The sequence below is a fragment of the Aquarana catesbeiana genome, linkage group LG02, assembly GCF_042186555.1.
Source record: "Aquarana catesbeiana isolate 2022-GZ linkage group LG02, ASM4218655v1, whole genome shotgun sequence".
NCBI classification, from domain to species: Eukaryota; Metazoa; Chordata; class Amphibia; order Anura; family Ranidae; genus Aquarana; species Aquarana catesbeiana.
Genome location: NC_133325.1, coordinates 641,816,388 through 641,837,269, shown reverse-complemented (window position 1 = coordinate 641,837,269; position 20,882 = coordinate 641,816,388). Strand labels below are relative to the sequence as shown.

The window sequence follows — 20,882 nt, the reverse complement described above, 5'->3', positions numbered from 1 at the left end:
TATCCCGCTTACAATATGCTAAACAGCATAGAGACAAGCCTCAAACCCTCTGGCAGAAAGTCATTTGGAGTGATGAGACCAAAATTTTGCTTTTTGGCCACAACCATAAACACTACATTTGGAGAGGAGTCATCAAGGCCTATGATGAAAGGTACACCATTCCTACTGTGAAACACTGAGGTGGATCGCTGATGTTTTGTACAAAGGCACAGGAAATTTGGTCAAAATTGTTGGCAAGATGAATGCAGTATGTAATAAAAAAATACTGGAGGAATATTTCCATTCATCAGCCAGGAAGCTGCGCATGGGACGTACTTGGACATTCCAACATGACAATGATCCAAAACACAAGGCCAAGTTGACCTGTCATTGGCTTCAGCAGAATAAATTGAAGGTTCTGTAATGGCCATCTCAGTCTTCTGACCTCAATATCATTGAGCCACTCTTGGGAGATCTCAAACGTGCAGTTCATGCAAGACAGCCCAAGAATTTACAGGAACTGGAGGCTTTTTGCCAATCGGAATGGGCAGCTTTGCCATCTAAGAAGATAAAGAGCCTCATCCACAAATACCACAAAAGACTTCAAGCTGTCATTGATGTTAAAGGGGGCAATACACGGTAATAAGAACTGAGGTATGTAAACTTTTGTTTAGGGTAATTTGGGTAGTTTCTGTTGCCATTATGCTTTAAAAAGAGTAAACAAAATTAATTGATAATAAATGGCTTCAGCCAAACACTAACCATGAATGAAAGAAAAGTTTTTGTGTTATCATTCACATTCTCTGAAAAAAGGGCAAGAAATCATAAATTGTGCCAGGGTATGTAAACTTATGAGCACAACTGTGTGTGCATGTGTGTGTATATATATATATATATATATATATATATATATATATATATATATATATATGTGCAATTCATTGTCTCCACTACAGGTGGCGCTCAACCACAGCAGCAATGCAGAGGCAGAGGAAGTCATGGGGAACATGGTTCCTCTATGGTTTCCTCAGTCACTGGGGCACCAATTCGATTAGATACTGGTCGTCAGTGTGACTCTAGTGGCCATTTTAGGTGTGGTAGAGTCTATTTAGGACCCTGGCCCCTGAGTTTGGCACTCATTCACATGTAGGTAGTGTAAGGACAGGTCACCGGTCTGTCAGGAACAGTACTAACGGCTGGGAAAGGTTCCAGTCGAGTAGGGAAAACTTAGGGGTCCACATTCTCCTTGGACACCTTCCCATTTGGGCTAGGAATGGCCATGCCAAATTCCGCCCCTTCAGACAGATGCTGTCAGTTCGGATGAAGTCTGCTCCACTACATACTGTTGGTAACCATGAGTGTTCCCGGCTGGGCCTTCTCCCACTGGGATTTTGTGAACTGTTTGCCTTTAATTCAATACAAGTTCTATAATTTACACCTGGACTGTGCGTGCTATTGCCACTACACCACGCTGCACCCACTCACATATACACTATATTACCAAGAGTATTAGGGCACCTGCCTTTACACGCACATGAACTTTAAAGGCATCTTAGTCTGTAGGGTTCAATATTGAGTTGGCACACCCTTTGCAGTTATAACAGTTTCAACTCTTCTGGGAAGGCTTCCCACAAGGTTTAGGAGTGTGTCTATGGGAATGTTTGACCATTCTTCTAGAAGCGCATTTGTGGGGTCAGGCACTGATGTGGATGAGAAGGCCTGGCTCTCAGTCTCCACTGCGACTCTGTGCAGGCCAGTCAAGTTCCTTCACCCCAAACCCACTTATTCCTTGTCTTTATGGACCTTGTTTGTGCACTGGTACGCAGTCATGTTGGAACAAAAAGGGCCCATCCCCAAACTGTTCCCACAAAGTTGGGAGCATGAAATTGTCCAAAATGTCTTGGTATGCTGACACCTCAAAAGTTCCCTTCACTGGAACTAAGGGGCCAAGCCCAACCCCTGAAAAACATCCCCACACCATAACCCCCCCCCCCCCTCCACCAAATGATTTGGACCAGTGCAAAAAGCAAAGGAACTTTACTTGCCTGCACAGGCTGGCTGTCTGTAAAGGCAGGCGTCCCAATACTTCTGGTAATATGGTGTACAGTATATTATATATATAAAACACAACATTGTTTTAACATACACTTACCTTGTACTTTTGCATCACTTCTTTTGTAAATCCATATCTGCATTAGATTTAAATAGCCACAGTAAATTAGATTATATGCACAGCATATTGCCAAGACACACTACTTGTGGTTTATAAGAAAATATGGCTTTATGGTTCCTCAAACTGGCCGTTAGAACTTAGCTTTAAACGTTTTCAATTTGGAACATTTGTTGGTTAGTGGGGTCAAATCATTGATCGTTTTCCACCGTAGTGATGGGAAAGTTCAAAGGAACGGGATTGAAAATTTTTCTACTGAATGCAATGAGTCTGTTCACTTGCAAGGGCAGTTGCACTTTGTAGGGGTTTTTTTTTAGCTCAACTGACCTTCATCATCTAATCATGTGTAACCAATAATGTTGTATTTTTGCAGAAATGTATGGTTATTCCTGCGCTATCATGTGTGTTATAATGAGGCTAGTGGAAAAGCTGCCTGCACCGAATAGGGTACACCCTGCCCCTACTAGTCAGTGAAAACAAAAAATGAAGCGTGGTGCTGCGCTAATCCAGCCACCAAATTAATATTACAAAATAAAACAATAAAAATACAGTGTAAAGTGACGGTGCTAATGGTGTATAAACTAGTCAAAGAGCATAGAATAATAAAAATAAACCATAAACATAAAGTGACAGTGCTAGTAGTAGCACACTACCAAATAGAGCAAAGTAATCACTTTATTTGGACATTATAAACTTTTAGTCACAAGGATCGTTTTTTGCACACATCACTTTGCTCTATGTTTGCTTGCTGTGTGCATGATACGCACAATATGATATTATTCACATTGTACATTTTTCACTTTATTTAAGTTATTTTTTTGTAAATGTCTGCACTGTTTGTATCTAATAGATATATTTTTGATTAAGTTCATCCCTTGGTGCGACTATCACTGATTCTGTCTGCAAGTTGCTTTTATACACACCGTATTTACTTTTCACATGTTCTGATCACATTTGTCTTGATTTACCCTTTGGTATAGCCACTAGTTGTCATTTATTTGGTAGTGTGATACTACTAGCACTGTCACTTTATGTTTATGGTTTATTTTTATTATTCTATGCTCTTTGACTAGTTTATACACCATTATCACCGTCACTTTACACTGTATTTTTATTGTTTTATTTTGTAATATTAATTTTGTGGCTGGATTAGCGCAGCACCACACTTCATTTTTTGTTTTTAATGTTGTATTTTTACTTTCCGTGCACTTCATTGGGTTTTCTTTGCAAAGTAAAATTTTACTGCATTCACTAAGTTCTGAGAAAATTAATTCCCTTGCAACTTAAATAGCCTATTTACCTTTAGTAAATAAACCTCAAGGATAGCAAGGAAGAACTCCTGACAAAAGAATTTTTGGAATTTCCAAACAAACAGAACGAAAATCTGTGTATGGCCAGTTTTAGTCTACGCAAAAATTAAATCAAAAATCTTGAGGTAAAATAGTTCCAAATCTTTAACTAAAAGCAAAATCGTGTTGGGTTCTGTGTAAAATCCCTGCTTATTTTTTATTTTCTGTGAAAAGCAAATCAGAGTGCACAGAAGTCAGAGCCAATCAGTGGCAATTAAAGAGGTGGATGGTTGGATGGTGTTTCCTGGACACTGGGACTTGTGGTTCCCTATGGAGGCTGTACAATCAATGAGAAAAGAAAGTGAAAGGTGCAGACCTACTGTCGGGTCTGTGCCCTACATCTGTGTAGTTTTACAGAGAGAGAGAGTTGCTGCACTCTGTGAGGATCAGAGCCTAGAGATTGAGCCACTTCAAGCCTCCCATGTGCAAGGGCCTGGAGCAGTGCAGGCCCATTGCTAGGGCGTCTACACAGGGGCCAAAGGAGGAGACACCAAAATTTCTCATGCCTGGAACCAAAAACCAGAGGGGCCCATTTCTGAGAAAGTCTGCAGTCAGGGAGAACCAGAGATGGACCATTTGTGGGGACTGAGACTTTTGAGACAGTTAACCGTCAAGTGCCTGGGACCAGACCTTCTGCCTGCCAGGAGTGGTGAGCTGAACTACACATCCTAAACTCTTGCCAAACACAATAAGTGCAATAAAGTCTGCTCTTATTGTCTGCCACTCATCACCCACATGCTTAAAGGGACAGTGCACCACCTACAGAAGGGCCTCAACATAAGCCAGCCAATGCAGAAAATTAGGCACCCGGTACTTTCAAACACTTTCAGGAGTACCCCTACACCAGGAATGCATATGCTCACCAGCTTTTGCAGTTGTATGCGACTGTGGATATGGTTAGCATATTTTATGGAGCCAAATCACACCACAATAGCACAGGAACCTTTTCCAAAATTGTACCACACAGATTTGCATTGATGTGAAAGGGCATCATTAAAAATAATGTGATTTCTCTTGTCATGCAGTTCTGTGCAAATCAAGTTGCATCTGAAATCACACCAGTGTAAACCAACACTAAAAGTGAGTTCTACATTACCTGAGGTTCATGATGGGGTCCTCATGGTTACCTCTATTCAAGTGTAAATTATTTGGATAGACCAGAAGGAACGCAAAGAGGATTATTAGTATTTCTATGGAATTCTTCCCTCTGTCTACAAAGTCTCCATTAAAAAGATATGTGTTCTCTGATGAGGGGAGACCGTTCTGCAGAACACAATTACAGGTGACATGACAGCAACAAAATATTTTAAATATTTAACATACAAAGATGTTGCAGTGTATATGTATAACAAATATAATATATCAGTCCAGAGAATTAGGCCGGTCATAGATAGTTCTAATCTCAGCCTGTTCAGCAGGAACCAGTCAAGATTCAAACTGTGTGGGCAGGCTGAACGTACTAAGTTGATCGATCAACTTGGCTACAACCAGCCTGCTGGATTCACTTGTGATTATCCATAGTGGCTGCTATAGCCCCTAGCAATAATCACTGTCTTCTCCCAGCAGGGCTGACTTTCACCCGCACCCTGTCGGGAGCAGACAATTGCTTGGTAGGAGGAATTCCCCTATCAGCACTGTCTGTGTTGATGGGGGAATCGTGTAAATTTCTTTCCTGCAACCTGTGGCTGTAGGAAAGAAATTTTCACCGTCTGTGGCCTATGTAAGCTGGGGTGGGAGCCGCTGTATTAACTATGCAAAGTTAGTATAGCAATCTCCCCTGCTGAGCGGCCCCCCGCCAGAACACTCCATCATTGATCTGCACAACTGGCTAATGATCGGACCCTCTGTAATATTTTGCAATTCTCTGACTAGGAATAATTCTTACAGTTTGTTAAAAGGTCTACAAGGAGAAAAACTATTGAAGTGGAGTTAAAAAACCATATCAAGAGAAAAATGCATAAAAAGTGAAAAAGATGTATTTTGTTTCTGTTTTATATTAGTGCTTACATTTCTTACATATATATATATATATATATATATATATATATATATATATATATATATATATATATATATATACACACTGTAGATATATATACTTTTTATATGTTTGTAAAATATTCATATGTTTTCATTAAGGCATATTGGTGCAACGAGTGTAAAAATGTAATTACCTTATAGAATATTAATAGCAGATCATCCAATTTTCCATGAAGGTCACCTAAAAAGGAAAATCAATTGAAGATATCATAGAGAAATGTGTAATACATTGTAGCTTACCAGTCCTTAGATGTGCTGATTTACTTAACTAGTTTTCTTTTCTTTTTTTTAATTATTTTTTTTATAGTAATCCAGCCAGAAATACTTTCTGTATTAGGATGCCAATGCTCACTTGCTGCACTTTATCTGTGGATGAGCCATTGTCAGCTTGCTTTTTTGATTTGGACAACAAACTCCTTCAACCTCTACTCTTCATCACATAGAGAAGAGATTTGTCCTAGCTAACAGAAGATAGCTGAGAATACTGATAATAGTTTGATACAGAATTTCAGGTAAATACACAGCACCTTCCAGGATCAACAAATATTTTTCTGTACTCGCAGAAAATATTGTCTAAAAAAAAAAAAAAAAAAAAAAAAAAGAAAGGAAGGGAAAGAGGCGCTGAGCCACCAATGGTATAGCAGAATTTATTCAATATAAAAGGTTAAAACACTGAAGGCCAAAAAAAAAAAAGAAGAAAACTAATGTAGGCACTACATTTAAACAGTGGTAAGTTGTAATATGTAACATTTTTGTTCTTGGGTTTAGATCTCCTTTAAAATTTGTATTACATCCAATATCTCATGGCTTTTACAGCTGTTGTGGATAAAATGTCTGTTTTTATTTTGCATTGTAAAAAGTATTATTTTCAGCAAAGTGACCTTATGGGGCCTTGCAGCATTTCATTTGCAAGCCAGCACTAAATATTATAAAATGATTTCACCAAAAAATGTTGCATTGCATAATAGGTGGCTTCAGCATGAAATACTGGCAGTAAAACCTGTATTTTGCTCTGTACTGGCTGCTGCCATTATTCATATGATCCAAAGAAACATTTTGATAGTGGCGATGGACTATTGAAGTGTGCTTGTTCAATGAAAAATAACAGCAGAAAAAGAAGGGTGTCTTCTTTATAAAGGTAATGCATTCCAGCTAGTGATTTTTCATATAAAATAAAAAAGAAAGAAATGAAATCTTAAATTTTTTCAAAAATATTTAATGATTATTAAATTAAAATCATGCATAATTTAAAATGCGTTATTGGTAAGTATTAAAACAAATATCAAAGAATGTTTAATAAAGCTCTCTGTTTTAAATAAAACTTAATCATCAATTGGCAATATGCCTAGATCACAACCCAGGTGACCAACAATGTGCCTAATAGCAATGATGAATGACCAGCTGAGGTCACATGATGTGGTATGATTGGCATGGTTGATCTTACTGAAGGCAATACTCACCGCATATTGTTATTTGCTTGGAAAATGATGTTGTTAAATGGACAATATTTGGCATTTGTTTCAGGAATTTTCTGGTCTCATGTAAAAGCTGAAGGACATACCGTGCATGAAGTTGCTGAAACATTCAAGGAGATGAAACATCAGTTCAGAAAGCAGAATACTGCTAAAGAGAATCTGTCATGGGGAAAAGACTGCAGCAGGTATAAAGTGCAGGCACCTAGATTCATTCAGCAGCCTTCAAAAGTCTACTATTACAACTATACACTTGACCCCAACTTCCTGATCCTGATTCACCCCCTTCCTTCACACTCGTGTGAGCCAGTGAGGCAATCAATCATAGTGATGGGCCTATAGGAATGTTCAAGGTTGGGAGGTAGCAGCAAGCTCCATCCCTACCTAGAGTGTCTGAGCTTTGTCCATCAGAACAGCTTAGGATTCAGCTGGAACCTCAGGTTTTTGGGGGTTCCTTCAGCTACAGGAACATTACACTAACAGCAGTTTTTTGCCCTGACATTTTGGGGTTGATTTGCTAAAGGCAAAAAGTCTATTCGCTTTGCTAGGGTAATTGCTCTTTTCAAGGCAATATTCCCAAGACCTTAGTGAAGGTGGTACAATTTTATTTTGCAAAGATTACCCAATCAAATGCAAGGAAAATAATGCTTGTATGTGATTGGGTGATGGAAGCTAGCAGAACTTCACCTCATTCATTAACCTCTGGGGCAAATTCCCTTGAAAAATGCAACTTTCTGTGCAAATTAAACTACCTATTTGCCCTTAGTTAATCAACCCCATTCTATATAACTATACGTCAAAGTTTAATAACATGAATTTTTCTGTATAATGATTTTCTAGGTTCTCAGCTAAGGAAAACAGGTAAAATTAAGAACTGGCTATGCTTAGTGCTGGAGCTGTCTGTGCAAATATGAAGAGGTCTACAAGGTATGCAATATTAGTGAGGTCTAAGCTTTCAACAGTTGCTCTGTACTGCCAGCATAGACTGTTGTGGCCAAATAATCTTGTGGGTATGCAAGCCATCTGAATACATTCCATGGTACTGGGTACATAATTTCAAGAAGTAGTGACAATATTTTAAGATGTCTCATTGGATATTTTTGTCACCTGAAATAACACGAGTATGAACATATCTGCATTCAAATAATTTTCTAAAACAATCATTTCATACGTTGATGGTTAAGAATGTTGGTAAATGTATACAACATCTTATTTTCATTTATTTTTCAAAAAGGTTTAGTTAGGTCAACTTTAGTAACCAGCAGATCTGAATGCCTACTGCCTAGGTGTTGACAGTTGCCTGAGTAACAGGCCTCTGGCCAGGAATATGTATGTGGGCAGGCTTCAGGCCAGGAGAAGTGGCAGAGAATCTCCAAACCACAGGAAGGTGACTATCCCATCCACAAAGAAGTGGGGTGGGTCCAGAGTCAGCTTGGCGGGAGCAGGCACCCAATAAGGTACCCTTGCATAGGTCTAGTTTTCTTGATGAACTTGCAATAAAGTACTCGTCTATGTAGATTTTCTTTGCTTAATAGAAATTGATGAATTGACAACTCCTTTTTTTTTTTTTTTTGGCTGTGTTAGTCACACATGAGAGAATATAAGTTGCTTGGGGCTAGTCTAGCTCCCTTATGTATCAGTATGTGCGTCTTTATTACTATTTATACATTGATCATCTGCTAGGGATATTTCTTTGCTATAGTCAGTTTTAAAAATATGGTTTTATTCAAAAAAGCAAAGTAATATAAGCAAGCAGAATTCTTCTTTCAGTACTGAGACTATAGGTAAGTGAAATCTTGCCTTCTCTTGCTTGAAAGCATGAAGCAGGTTGTTGGTGTCAGACACAGTTAGTGGGAATGACAGCCTTGGTCCATCGTATGAGTCAGGAACTTCTATCATGTCATAAACCATAAGGTTCTCTTGGACTTCTTTTGAGCACTTGAATATATCAGAAATCAAGTCTGCAAAATATGATAGCTGAAAAAGTACTGGATCATGGCATATTCAGCTTCATCAATCATAAGACATTACAGTTGGACCACATTAGCTACATGAAAGGACATTGTTGGGTTTATTGCATAAACAACTAATTATATACAAGGTGCAACAACTTCTGTCAACCAATCTGATTTCAGTATAATCTAATCAGAATACAGGGACATTTCATTGCTGCTTTTACAGACTATATTCTACACAAATAATAAGCATATACTTGTGTGTTTGGCATACAAATAATATTTAGAGGGCTCATGTGTTATATTGTGAAAAAACAAATGCTTATACTTACCTATTCCCTGGGCGCTCGGGTCCGGTCACATGGTCTCCCCAGCGGACATCTTCAGTGAAGAGGACAGATAGCCAACAATGGCTGCAATGCCTATGAAGTGACATCATCCATAAGATTACTATAGGGGATTAATGTCTGCTGTCCTTCCTCTACCCTGAAGCTGGTGCTAGGAACCAATCACGTGACCAGACCAGAGCGCCCTCAGAATAGCATCTTTCCTCTACAGGGTAGTAAGAACAGGGTTTAGAATGGGGGTGAGAGCAGGTTTAAGTTTAGTTTTTGATTTGACTACTACTTTAATTTACCCACTGCGATATATATGCTCCAACTTGGAGACCTTAGAAAATTCAAGTTTAGGACCCCTCTGTATAGTGCGGTTATAAAGCAATTTTTTTGCTGGCTAACAGCTAAATGTTTTGGTAAAACTTTGGTTTTGTTTAACTTTTTGACTGGACTTTTTTTTTAAGGGCAGCCCAATCCTCCTTAAAGACACGTGGACACAGTAGAAGCCCAGCAAAGTACAATGGCAGCCAAAGGCACCCAGTGTGTCCCCATTTCTATCCCAGCAAGCTAAACAAAGCTCTCCCATGTGTGCCTTACTATATGACTTGGGGCCATTGCCATTTTTGTTTACCTTGCTGGAATTGGCATGGAGACACATTGGACACAGGAGATTTTTGTCTGGGCCACTTTGGATGTCAAGTCCCTGCACTAATGTATTCCACATGACTTGGCACTTGAGGCTTTCCATTTTCACATGCACAGCTATAGTACATATAGGAATTTTTGGTTCTGTTTCGTTTTTGTTACAACATAATTATTTTATTTTTGATCAAGTGTATTATTTGCAGTGCAGGGGAGCCTCTATGGGAGCCAAGTTTTCACCTTCACTGGCCAATTTGTACATGGGTTGGTGGGAGGAACTGTTTTTGTTTTCCCACTCCAATCCTTGTACAGAAGCCATCAAATGGCATGGAAGATTTATAGATGATCTTATACTGGTATGGGATAGTAGCATTGCGGATTTATCATTGTTTGTATCGTATGTTAATGATAACCACCTTAATCTGTAGTTTACCCATGAAAGCCATGCTAACACCATCAACTATCTTAATGTCACATTGGTGGGTGATTACATCTTGGGCAGTGTACAAACTTGCACCTTTTGGAAAGAGTTTGCTGGTAACTCTCTTCTTTTAGCTACAAGCTGTCACCCTACACACACGATCTGATCGATTCCGGTAGGTGAATTTATAAGGGCATGACGCAATTGCTCTAGTGCCGACAGCTTCAAAAAGGAATGCGACAGTATCGCTTCCAGGCTTAAAGAGAGAGGATACCAGGACTCCTCTAAAAGGAGTAGAAATACACTCATCAATAAAACAACTGCTAGTAAACATCAGCATAAGAATAGTGGTAATAACCTGGTTACGTTTGTAACCTTGTTTTCTCAGGAATATAGCCAAATTAAGGGAGTCATATCTAAATACTTACCTGTCCTTAATGCTGATGAAGCTTTGATTCCTGTCCTTTCGAATGGATGCAGGCGTGCTGGGACAATTGGAAACATTCTATCCCCAGTTTATTTCAGTCATCAAGCCCTAAATATACTTGGTTAAACACGTATGGCTCCTTTTAATGTGGTTTAAAAACATGCCGCTATTGCAATAAACATGACAGGAATAATACGTCTGTTGTCTCTTGTTCTACAGGCAAGGAGCTCAATATTCGTGGATTCATCAACTGCAGCACAAAATATGTAGTGTATATGGTAGAATGTACCACATGGGCCCTACAGTATGTGGGCTGTACATCTAGAGCCCTTAGGGTTAGAATAATCGAACACTAGAATGGCGCATCAAGCAGCATTTCTAAACATTTTAAGCATGTGCATGCAGGGAACATGGACTCTTTTATTTTCAAAGGTCTTGAGAGGGTTAAAGAACTTCCTCTGGGAGGGGATCTCCAACATAGACTCCTAGAGAGGGAAATCTGGTGGATTTTCTCCTTAAATACTAGAATTCCCTTTGGCATGAATTCAAGATGGGATATAGATTTATTTTTTAAGTAATCTTCTATAGCCATAGTTTTCTGAGTATGTTTTAGTTTGAGGCATCTTTGTATCACTGAGGAATGTTGTTTAGATATATAATAATATAATATAATGTTTTCTAGATGGGTGACAACATTTCACATTTTTTGATACTTTCTTTCCCCAGCATGGGTCATATACCATGTGATTACTATCTAGTGCTGATTTTTTCTCTGTCCACTGATTAGACTTGCTTCTATGTAATTGATTAATTGTTTTATTGTAGTATCCACCCTCAAATGAGGTGGGTAGTGTCTATATATGTTTGTCTTTCATTTGTAAAAATATGCTGTGATCAAGGCTTGGTGCCGAAACATGTAAGCCATTTTTATCCACCTATATGTAGCAATAAAGATTATTAATTTTACTGGATTCTGGAGTTTCCAGCTACCTTTTCTTCTTAATACTTGTTACAACGGATGGAGATCCTTTAAGCCTGTGCCCTCAACTGAAAGACTCCACTTCAGATTTTTTGGGAATCTCCTTTGTTGAGAGCACTGCTCTTGTATGTTGTTTGCCTACATAGACAGATTGGATGCCTTCAGCTGCTATTGTGATATGCTGGGCTTCTGATGTGTTCCTGCACCTTTAAGAAGGTTGGGCTTCCTCAAGGCATACCTGGCCTTAATTTATCGTTTGCTATACTGTATATGCTCCATCATGGAGTTTCCCTGGGATTAGAGTTAGCACTGCACTATACAAAGGGGCTTTGACAAGGCAGTGCGGCTTTCACATATATTTGAAAATATTGTGCAAATAAAACCCTTTTTTATTCTGCGCAAGCAATATAACACACAGGGTGTCTTCAGGGAGAGCTAACTGCATGCTGGTTCTGGGACAGAGTAGGTGCACTATTACTAACATCTGCAGCAGCTGCTCCCTAAAGATGGCATTGTTTGCACAGCACCATAGTGATGATTATGCTACACCCCTGTACACATGCAATAAGCAATATACATTCCACACGTTAGTGAAAACCTCATCAATTGTATTGTAATTGTACTAAAGTCAGATGGTACACCCAATTAATTATTTTATTGAATTTGATCAAATCTAGAATTAAGAGGTTTCCCATATTTCTTCCAGGCTGTTATCAAATTAATTAATGATGTGCATACTTTCCCTAGAAACTAAAGAGTGTTTTATGGTCAGGAGTCAGGCTCGGAGACCAGTAGCTATAGCGGTAGAGAGGTGCCCACCCAACCAGCTGGAAAAGTACACAAGCAGGTCACCCTTTCGGATGACATGGGCTCACCCAAGGTGCGGGGTCTAACTGTGATGTGCACATTAGCATCTATTGAATATCAGGTGGGCATTGCAGCTACATCAATACGAAAAGTACCAGGCCACACAGGTTATGTAATGTATTGATGTTTGTTGTGCACCTCTAATATCCTTTGCCTAGCAGTCAGACTTAGCCAAGTCAATGTGCAAGTTAATTCTTCCCTCTCCCTTTGCATTTTAGTCTTTATCATATCTTCTATGAATAGTATCCAGCTGTGGGTTTAGCCTCTGTCTCTAGGTTAGAGTCATAAACATTGTTTCTGTCCATCTCCTAGGCAATATCATTTGACAAGCATATTGTATTAGTAAATGCTAGTATACTAGGCTACTTGTTAGTCAAGCCTGCTTTTTCATTTGGGTCATAAAAATGTCAACAAAACACACTTCTTACCAGGCCCTGGAGCTTTCTCATTCATTTGTGCAAAATGATCCATCATGAATGTGAAAAAGTTGGAGAGCTGGAACGCAACAAAAGATGCATTAACAGTGAGTGAAATAATTTTATGTTAACATTTACGTGTTTATAAAGTTTAAAAATTAAGAAGGGATGCATCAAGTCTTCTACTGGCATGCACAAATCCTGCCTACAGCTGTCACCCATGACCCAAGTTAGGCTCCATTCACACTTGTGCGACTTGTCATGCCACTTTGGACATTAAAGTTATTCCCCATGTTTTCCAATGATATGCATTAATATATGTGTGACTTAAAGTTGCAGAAGCTTCAAAGTTCATGCACTACTTTAGTCTGACTTTCATGCAACTTGAGCGCCATAGACTTTAATGTTAATGCTCAAAGGTTGCATGAAAGTCGTGCCTGAATGTTATACAATGCAACTTGTGTGCAACAGTTGTCCATTATCATTGGTCAAAGCCAAAGTCGTATCCAAGTTGCACCCATCCAAAGTCACGTCAAAGTTTCGTCAACCAAAGTTGCACTCCAAAAATGGCGCAACTTTGGAATCGTGCAAGTGTGAATGAAAACTGCTTTTAGACCACAAAGAATCTCAACAATCCCATCTTTGTCGGAGGGTATGTATTTATTGCAATGGAAAAATGGAAAATAGAGATGATACCAACCTGAAGTTGAGCCTGTTCCTCAGCATATTCTATGGATTGAAATATACTAAGCGTATAGCGTCGCCTCATTTCTAGTCTTGCCATGTAGAAGCGGTACCATCTCTGGATCAGAATTGCTGCTTTAATTGCTGACAAAATCATTAAACCATAGTTTTAGGCCATTTTTTTCACCTTTGACATTTAAAAGATATACTTTGAAGCATGCTAATTGATGAATCTAGTAAACTAGGATGTAAACAGTTATATCATAAGTTTTTTTATGCTGGTACCTGAATACACAGAATTGTATTACTATCAAGCGATGATACTTTACATTATTGAGTGGTATATTCCTTGTCTCACAAAACATTGGGTCTGTTTGGATAAAACAAATACTAGATAGAATTTAAAAGTTATTTGGTGACATGGTCATACCTAAGATACCACTATGGAAGAGAAGTTTATTCTTTACCGATACCTTCAATAGGCTAGACTTAAATAAATTGTGTAATATATTACTTAAAAAGTGGTTGTAAGCCCTTACATATACCCAGTAAAGGGACTATCCTCAGGTGATACATAGAGATCCTCCTACATAAGTTGTATCTGTCTGTCTGAAGTCTTCTCTTCTCTACAGCCGTTCACAGTGCTGAATTTATAAGCTTGTCTGAGAGTTCAGAAAAAAGGGGGTGGAGAGCTGAAGTTACACTCAGCAGAGCTCAGAGAGAAGACTGAGAGCTGATTGGTGGTAAGTAGGGATGAGCTTCGAGTTCGAGTCGAACTCATGTTCGACTCGAACATTGGCTGTTCGCAAGTTCGCCGAACAGCGAACAATTTGGGGTGTTCGCGGCAAATTCGAATGCCGCGGAACACCATTTAAAAGTCTATGGGAGAAATCAAAAGTGCTAATTTTAAAGGCTTATATGCAAGTTATTGTCATAAAAAGTGTTTGGGGACCCGGGTCCTGCCCCAGGAGACATGGATCAATGCAAAAAAAAGTTTTAAAAACGGACGTTTTTTCAGGAGCAGTGATTTTAATAATGCTTAAAGTCAAACAATAAAAGTGTAATATCCCTTTAAATTTCGTAGCTGGGGGTGTTTATAGTATGCCTGTAAAGGGGCGCATGTTTCCCGTGTTTAGAACAGACTGACAGCAAAATGACATTTCAAAGGAAAAAACCCATTTAAACCTACTCGCGGCTATTGCATTGCCGACAATACACATAGAAGTTAATTGATAAAAACGGCATGGGAATTCCCCACAGGGGAACCCCGAACCAAAATTAAGAAAAAAAAATGATGTGGGAGTCCCCCTAAATTCCATACCAGGCCCTTCAGGTCTGGTATGGATATTAAGGGGAACCCCGGCCAAAATTTTGTAAAAAATGACGTGGGGTTCCCCCTAAATTCCATACCAGACCCTTCAGGTCTGGTATGGATTTTAAGGGGAACCCTGCGCCAAAAAAAAAAAAAAAAACGTCGTGGGGTCCCCCCAAAGATCCATACCAGACCCTTATCCGAGCACGCAACCTGGCAGGCCGCAGGAAAAGAGAGGGGGACGAGAGTGTGCCCCCCCCTCCTGAACCGTACCAGGCCACATGCCCTCAACATTGGGAGGGTGCTTTGGGGTAGCCCCCCAAAACACCTTGTCCCCATGTTGATGAGGACAAGGGCCTCATCCCCACAACCCTGGCTGGTGGTTGTGGGGGTCTGCGGGGGGTTTATCGGAATCTGGAAGCCCCCTTTAACAAGGGGACCCCCAGATCCCGCCCCCCCCGTGTGAAATGGTAAGGGGGTACTTACCCCTACCATTTCACTAAAAAACTGTCAAAAATGTTAAAAATGACAAGAGACAGTTTTTGACAATTCCTTTCTTTAAATGCTTCTTCTTTCTTTTATCTTCCTTCATCTTCTTCTTCTTCTGGTTCTTCTGGTTCTTCCTCCGGCGTTCTCATCCAGCATCTCCTCCGCGGCGTCTTCTATCTTCTTCTCCTCTGGCCGCTCCGCACCCATGGCATGGGGGGAGGCTCCCGCTCTTCTCTTCATCTTCTTCTTCATCTTCTTCTCTTCTTCTCTTCTTCATTTTCTTCTCCGGGCCGCTCCGCATCCATGCTGGCATGGAGGGAAGCTCCCGCTGTGTGACTGTGGCTCATCGTCTGACGGTTCTTAAATAACAGGGGGCGGGGCCACCCGGTGACCCCCCTCTGACGCACGGTGACTTGACGGGACTTCCCTGTGACATCACGGGGAATGCCACAGGGAAGTCCCGTCATGTCCCGTGAGTCAGAGGGGTCACCGGGTGGCCCCGCCCCCCGTTATTTAAGAACCGTCAGACGAGGAGACCCGTTACACAGCGGAAGCCTCCCTCCATGCCAGCATGGATGCGGAGCGGCCCGGAGAAGAAAATGAAGAAGAGAAGAAGAGAAGAAGGAAGAAGAGAAGAAGATGAAGAAGAAGATGAAGAGAAGAGCGGGAGCCTCCCCCCATGCCATGGGTGCGGAGCGGCCCGAGGAGAAGAAGATAGAAGACGCCGCGGAGGAGATGCTGGACGAGAACGCCGGAGGAAGAACCAGAAGAACCAGAAGAAGAAGAAGATGAAGGAAGATAGAAGAAAGAAGAAGCATTTAAATAAAGGAATTGTCAAAAACTGTCTCTTGTCATTTTTAACATTTTTGACAGTTTTTTAGTGAAATGGTAGGGGTAAGTACCCCCTTACCATTTCACACAGGGGGGAGCCAGGATCTGGGGGTCCCCTTGTTAAAGGGGGCTTCCAGATTCCAATAAGCTCCCTGCCCGCAGATCCCCACAACCACCGGCCAGGGTTGTGGGGATGAGGCCCTTGTCCTCATCAACAGGTGTTTTGGGGGGCTACCCCAAAGCACCCTCCCGATGTTGAGGGCATGTGGCCTGGTACGGTTCAGGAGGGGGGGCCCCCTCTTTTCCTGCGGCCTGCCAGGTTGCGTGCTCGGATAAGGGTCTGGTATGGATCTTTGGGGGGACTCCACGCCATTTTTTTTTTTGTTTTTTTGGCGCGGGGTTCCCCTTAAAATCCATACCAGACCTGAAGGGTCTGGCATGGAATTTAGGGGGAACCCCACATCATTTTTTTTTTTTTTTGGCCGGGGTTCCCCTTATTATCCATACCAGATCTGAAGGGCCTGGTATGGAATTTAGGGGGGCTCCCACGTCATTTTTTTTTTAAATTTTGGTTCGGGGTTCCCCTGTGGGGAATTCCCATGCCGTTTTTCTCAATGAACTTATATGTGTATTGTTGGCAATGCAATAGCCGCGAGTAGTTTTAAATGGGTTTTTTCCTTCTAAATGTCATTTTGCTGTCAGACTGTTCTAAACACAGGAAACATGCGCCCCTTTACAGGCATACTATAGACACCTCCCAGCTACGAAATTTAAAGGGATATTACACTTTTATTGTTTGACTTTAAGCATTATTAAAATCACTGCTCCTGAAAAAACGGCCGTTTTTAAAACTTTTTTTTGCATTGATCCATGTCCCCTGGGGCAGGGCCCAGGTCCCCAAACACTTTTTATGACAATAACTTGCATATAAGCCTTTAAAATTAGCACTTTTGATTATTCATGTTCGTGTCCCATAGACTTTAACGGTGTTCGCGTGTTCAAACGAACTTTTTTCCTGTTCGCATGTTCTGGTGCGAACCGAACAGGGGGGTGTTTGGCTCATCCCTAGTGGTAAGAGACAAACCCCTCTTCACACAGCCCATAAGGAGTGGTTTTTGCAGGGGAGAGGATGGAGAACTGGCTATGACTGTGCCATGGGAGTCTATGAGTGGCATCATGGCTCCCGGAATTACCGGCCATTGACCGGACGGCAAGCACACATACACACACACATCTTCTTTTTACAGGTTAGGCAGGATAGGTAGAAAGAGGGGGTGAAACAGTTGTCAGCCTGACAGATCCTCTATTGTTTCCAAAACAAAAAGTTGATAGGACATACACTTTAAGGCTCCATTCACACTAACGCGTTTTTTTCATACATTTTGCATTTTGCAGAAATGCATGGGAATTTTTTAACATGGGTTCCTATGGAACATGTTCACATCAATGCATTTTTGTACCTCTGCGTTTTTGGAAAGGGTCAGGGACATTTTTTCATGCAAAATGCAGCGTTTTGCATGTAATAGAATTCAATGGACCAGCATCAAAAACGCAAGTACAGCATTTTTGCAGCGTTTTTACAGCCTTCTTGCGCCGTTTTTGACGCGTTTTGCGTTATTGGCGGGTTTTTTTTAGACTGTATACAGTCTAAAAAAACTGTAAAACAAAACGCTGCTCAAAAACGTGGCAAGCATCACAAAAAACACTGCAGAAACGCTCAAAAGCAACATGCATAGATGTGAATCGAGCCTAAGGGGTCTATTAAGGCCTGGTATGCATTTTTTTTTCACTACAGTCCATTTAACATGGTTTCCTATGGGTCTTGTTCACATCTATGCATTTTATGGAAAGGGCCAGGGACTTTTTTTCTGTTTTTTTTTTTTTTGGTTCCATAGACTTCGATGGATCAATATTGAAAAAAGCACCTGGACAATGCATACTGCAACCTGCATAGATGTGAACCAGGCCTTATAAAACATTTGTTGCACGGATGTCAGAATGCAAACTGAACTAAATTTAACTGTATGTTCCAAATAGATTACTTCCTGTATCATGAGCTCTATCTAGTGGCCAAACTGTGGTATAGTTCTGAAATACTTCAATACCAAATTTTGACCACTAGATGGAGCAGATATTACAGGAGTTGATGCATTTGAAAGCATAGCTTGAAATTTAGTTCAGTTTGCACAGATGATTTACAAATAGCCCCCTAAGAGTTAATTGTAAGATTTAAGATTACGGTACAGGGGCTTAAGAGTTGGTTTAAATTTTAGGATTAATGTTACTAGTTAAGTTTTAATTTTAGTCATAAATGAAAGGATTAAGATTAGAGTGACGTTAAGGAGTTAGATTTTAGGGTAGGGTTAAGTTAAATGTTAAATGTTTGGGAATGTCTGAAGCACGGGCGACCTACAGCAGATCCGAACTCTCGATTAGGAGTAAGGTTTATATTTGGGACTTGGGACCCAAACATGTAAGGCCTATCAGTGGAGGGCAATAAAAAAATACTGACTGGTTAAAAAAACTTATAATTCTTATATCTGCAATGAGATATAAAAGTAAACACAGGGGATATAAAGTGGAAAACAAACAAGTATGTAGTGCAAATGAAGACAAGACTGCACATGTTTTGTACAAGTGATAAAACACCACATGCTGGTTAACAGAGTACAGCTACAATTCAGGCTTTAGTATCTTATGCAAAATAATTTCTAACAGGACACACTAATGAACAAGAACACTGGACATAATAATCTTCTACTTTTTATTTTTAAACCAGAATTTTTTTTTTTTTTTTATGTTACAGGTTTTACAAAATACATGTACAAATAATACTTATTCACCCCACCCTCCCCAGCAGGGACCCACAAATGAGGAAAAAAAACACCTCTGGTCCCGAGGAAGGCTCCTGTCAACTGACAGCTCTTAAATAACTAAGGGGCGTGACACTCCCCTTGTGATGTCATCGACTGAGGGCATGCTGGGTCTGTGACGTTATAAGGGGCGGTGCCCACGGTGATGTCACCGGGTGTCCCCACTCCTTAGTTATTTAAGAGCTGTCAGGCAGCGGGAGCCTTCGTCAGGACCGGAGGTTTTTTCTCTTTCGTGGCAGCGGGCGCCGTGGATCTACACCGGGGGGACATTTTTAAATTTTTGTCTTTTAAATAAAGAAATTGTCAATAACTGCTTACTGTCTTTTTTTTGGTGAATGAGTAGGGGTACTATGTACCCCTACTCATTCACATAGGAAGGGGCCGGGATCTTGGGGCCCCTTGTTAAGCCCCCCCGCCCGCAGATCCCCACAACCACCGGCCACAAATCATCCCCTCATGTTGAGGGCATGTGGTCTGGTATGGTGCAGAGGGGGCGCTCGCTTGTCCCCCCCTTTCCTGAACTGCTAGGCCTGCATGCTCGGATAAGGGCCTGGTATGGGGCACGCTGTTTTTTTAAAAAATTTATTTCTCATTGCCGTTATTCTTTTCGCACACATGTCACATGAAAGTCAGACCAAAGTTGTGCAGTAACTACTTTAAAGTCACTGCGATTTTCCAAGTCTGATCTTTCATTTACATTGACTATGAAAGCCACTATTAAAGCTTGGAATGAGGTTGGCTTGTCCCAATCATCTGGACTTTTCTCCCTTACCTCCTTTATGGATGAATCCCCGACTGCCTCATTTTGATACTTTTACAGATCCCATGGTGTGGGTGATTAAAGGAATCATACTCCTGAAGGATATTACTAGGGATGGGGAATTGTTAACCTTTGATCAGCTCAAGAATAGACATGACCTTCCAAACTCGCATTATTTCAGGTTCCTACAACTTTGTCGTGCTTTTCAGGCCCAGTTTAACCACTTCAATACCAGGCACTTACCCCCCTTCCTGCCCAAGCCAATTTTTAGCTTTCTGCACTGTCGCTGTTTAAATGACAATTGCGCGGTCATGCTACACTGTACCCAAACAGAATTTTTATCATTTTGTTCCCACAAATAGAGCTTACTTTTGGTGGTATTTGATCACTCTGAGGTTTTTATTTTTTGCTAAACAAATAAAAAAAGACTGAAAATTTTGAAAAAAATAAAAGTTTTGCTCTTGTTTCTGTTATAAAATTTTGTAAATAAGTAAGTTTTCTCCTTCACTGATGGGCACTGATAAGGTGGCACTGACGGGCACTGATAAGGCGGCACCAATGAGGTGGCACCAATGAGCGAGCACTGACAGGCACCGACGGGCAAGGACGATGGGCACTGGTAGGTGGCACTGATGGGTGTCACTGATATGCAGCACTGATGGGCATTGATAGGCGGGACTGATGGGCATTTATGGGTGGCACTGGTGGGCACTGATAGGGGACACTGATGGGCACTGAAAGGCTGCAAAGATGGGTACTTATGGGTGGCACTGATAGGCGGCACTGCTGGGCACTGATAGGCGGCACTGCTGGGCACTGATGGGCATTGATACATGGCACTGATGGGCACTGATACGTGGAACTGATATGCGGAACTGATA

The 20,882-nt window shown here is 40.7% G+C and overlaps 1 protein-coding gene across 1 annotated transcript in view; it reads right to left on the bottom strand.

The window, feature by feature from the left end:
• Positions 1 to 20,882, bottom strand: part of PPEF1 (protein phosphatase with EF-hand domain 1) — a 91,897-nt gene that overhangs the window by 55,903 nt on the left and 15,112 nt on the right. Inside the window, exons 4-10 of the mRNA XM_073614255.1 lie at positions 13,753 to 13,880; positions 13,065 to 13,131; positions 8,811 to 8,971; positions 6,999 to 7,113; positions 5,673 to 5,719; positions 4,595 to 4,761; positions 2,132 to 2,168 (exon numbers count right to left, since the gene is read on the bottom strand). Of these exons, the coding sequence (XP_073470356.1) occupies positions 2,132 to 2,168; positions 4,595 to 4,761; positions 5,673 to 5,719; positions 6,999 to 7,113; positions 8,811 to 8,971; positions 13,065 to 13,131; positions 13,753 to 13,880 (722 nt within the window). The remainder of the gene's footprint in view (positions 1 to 2,131; positions 2,169 to 4,594; positions 4,762 to 5,672; positions 5,720 to 6,998; positions 7,114 to 8,810; positions 8,972 to 13,064; positions 13,132 to 13,752; positions 13,881 to 20,882) is intronic.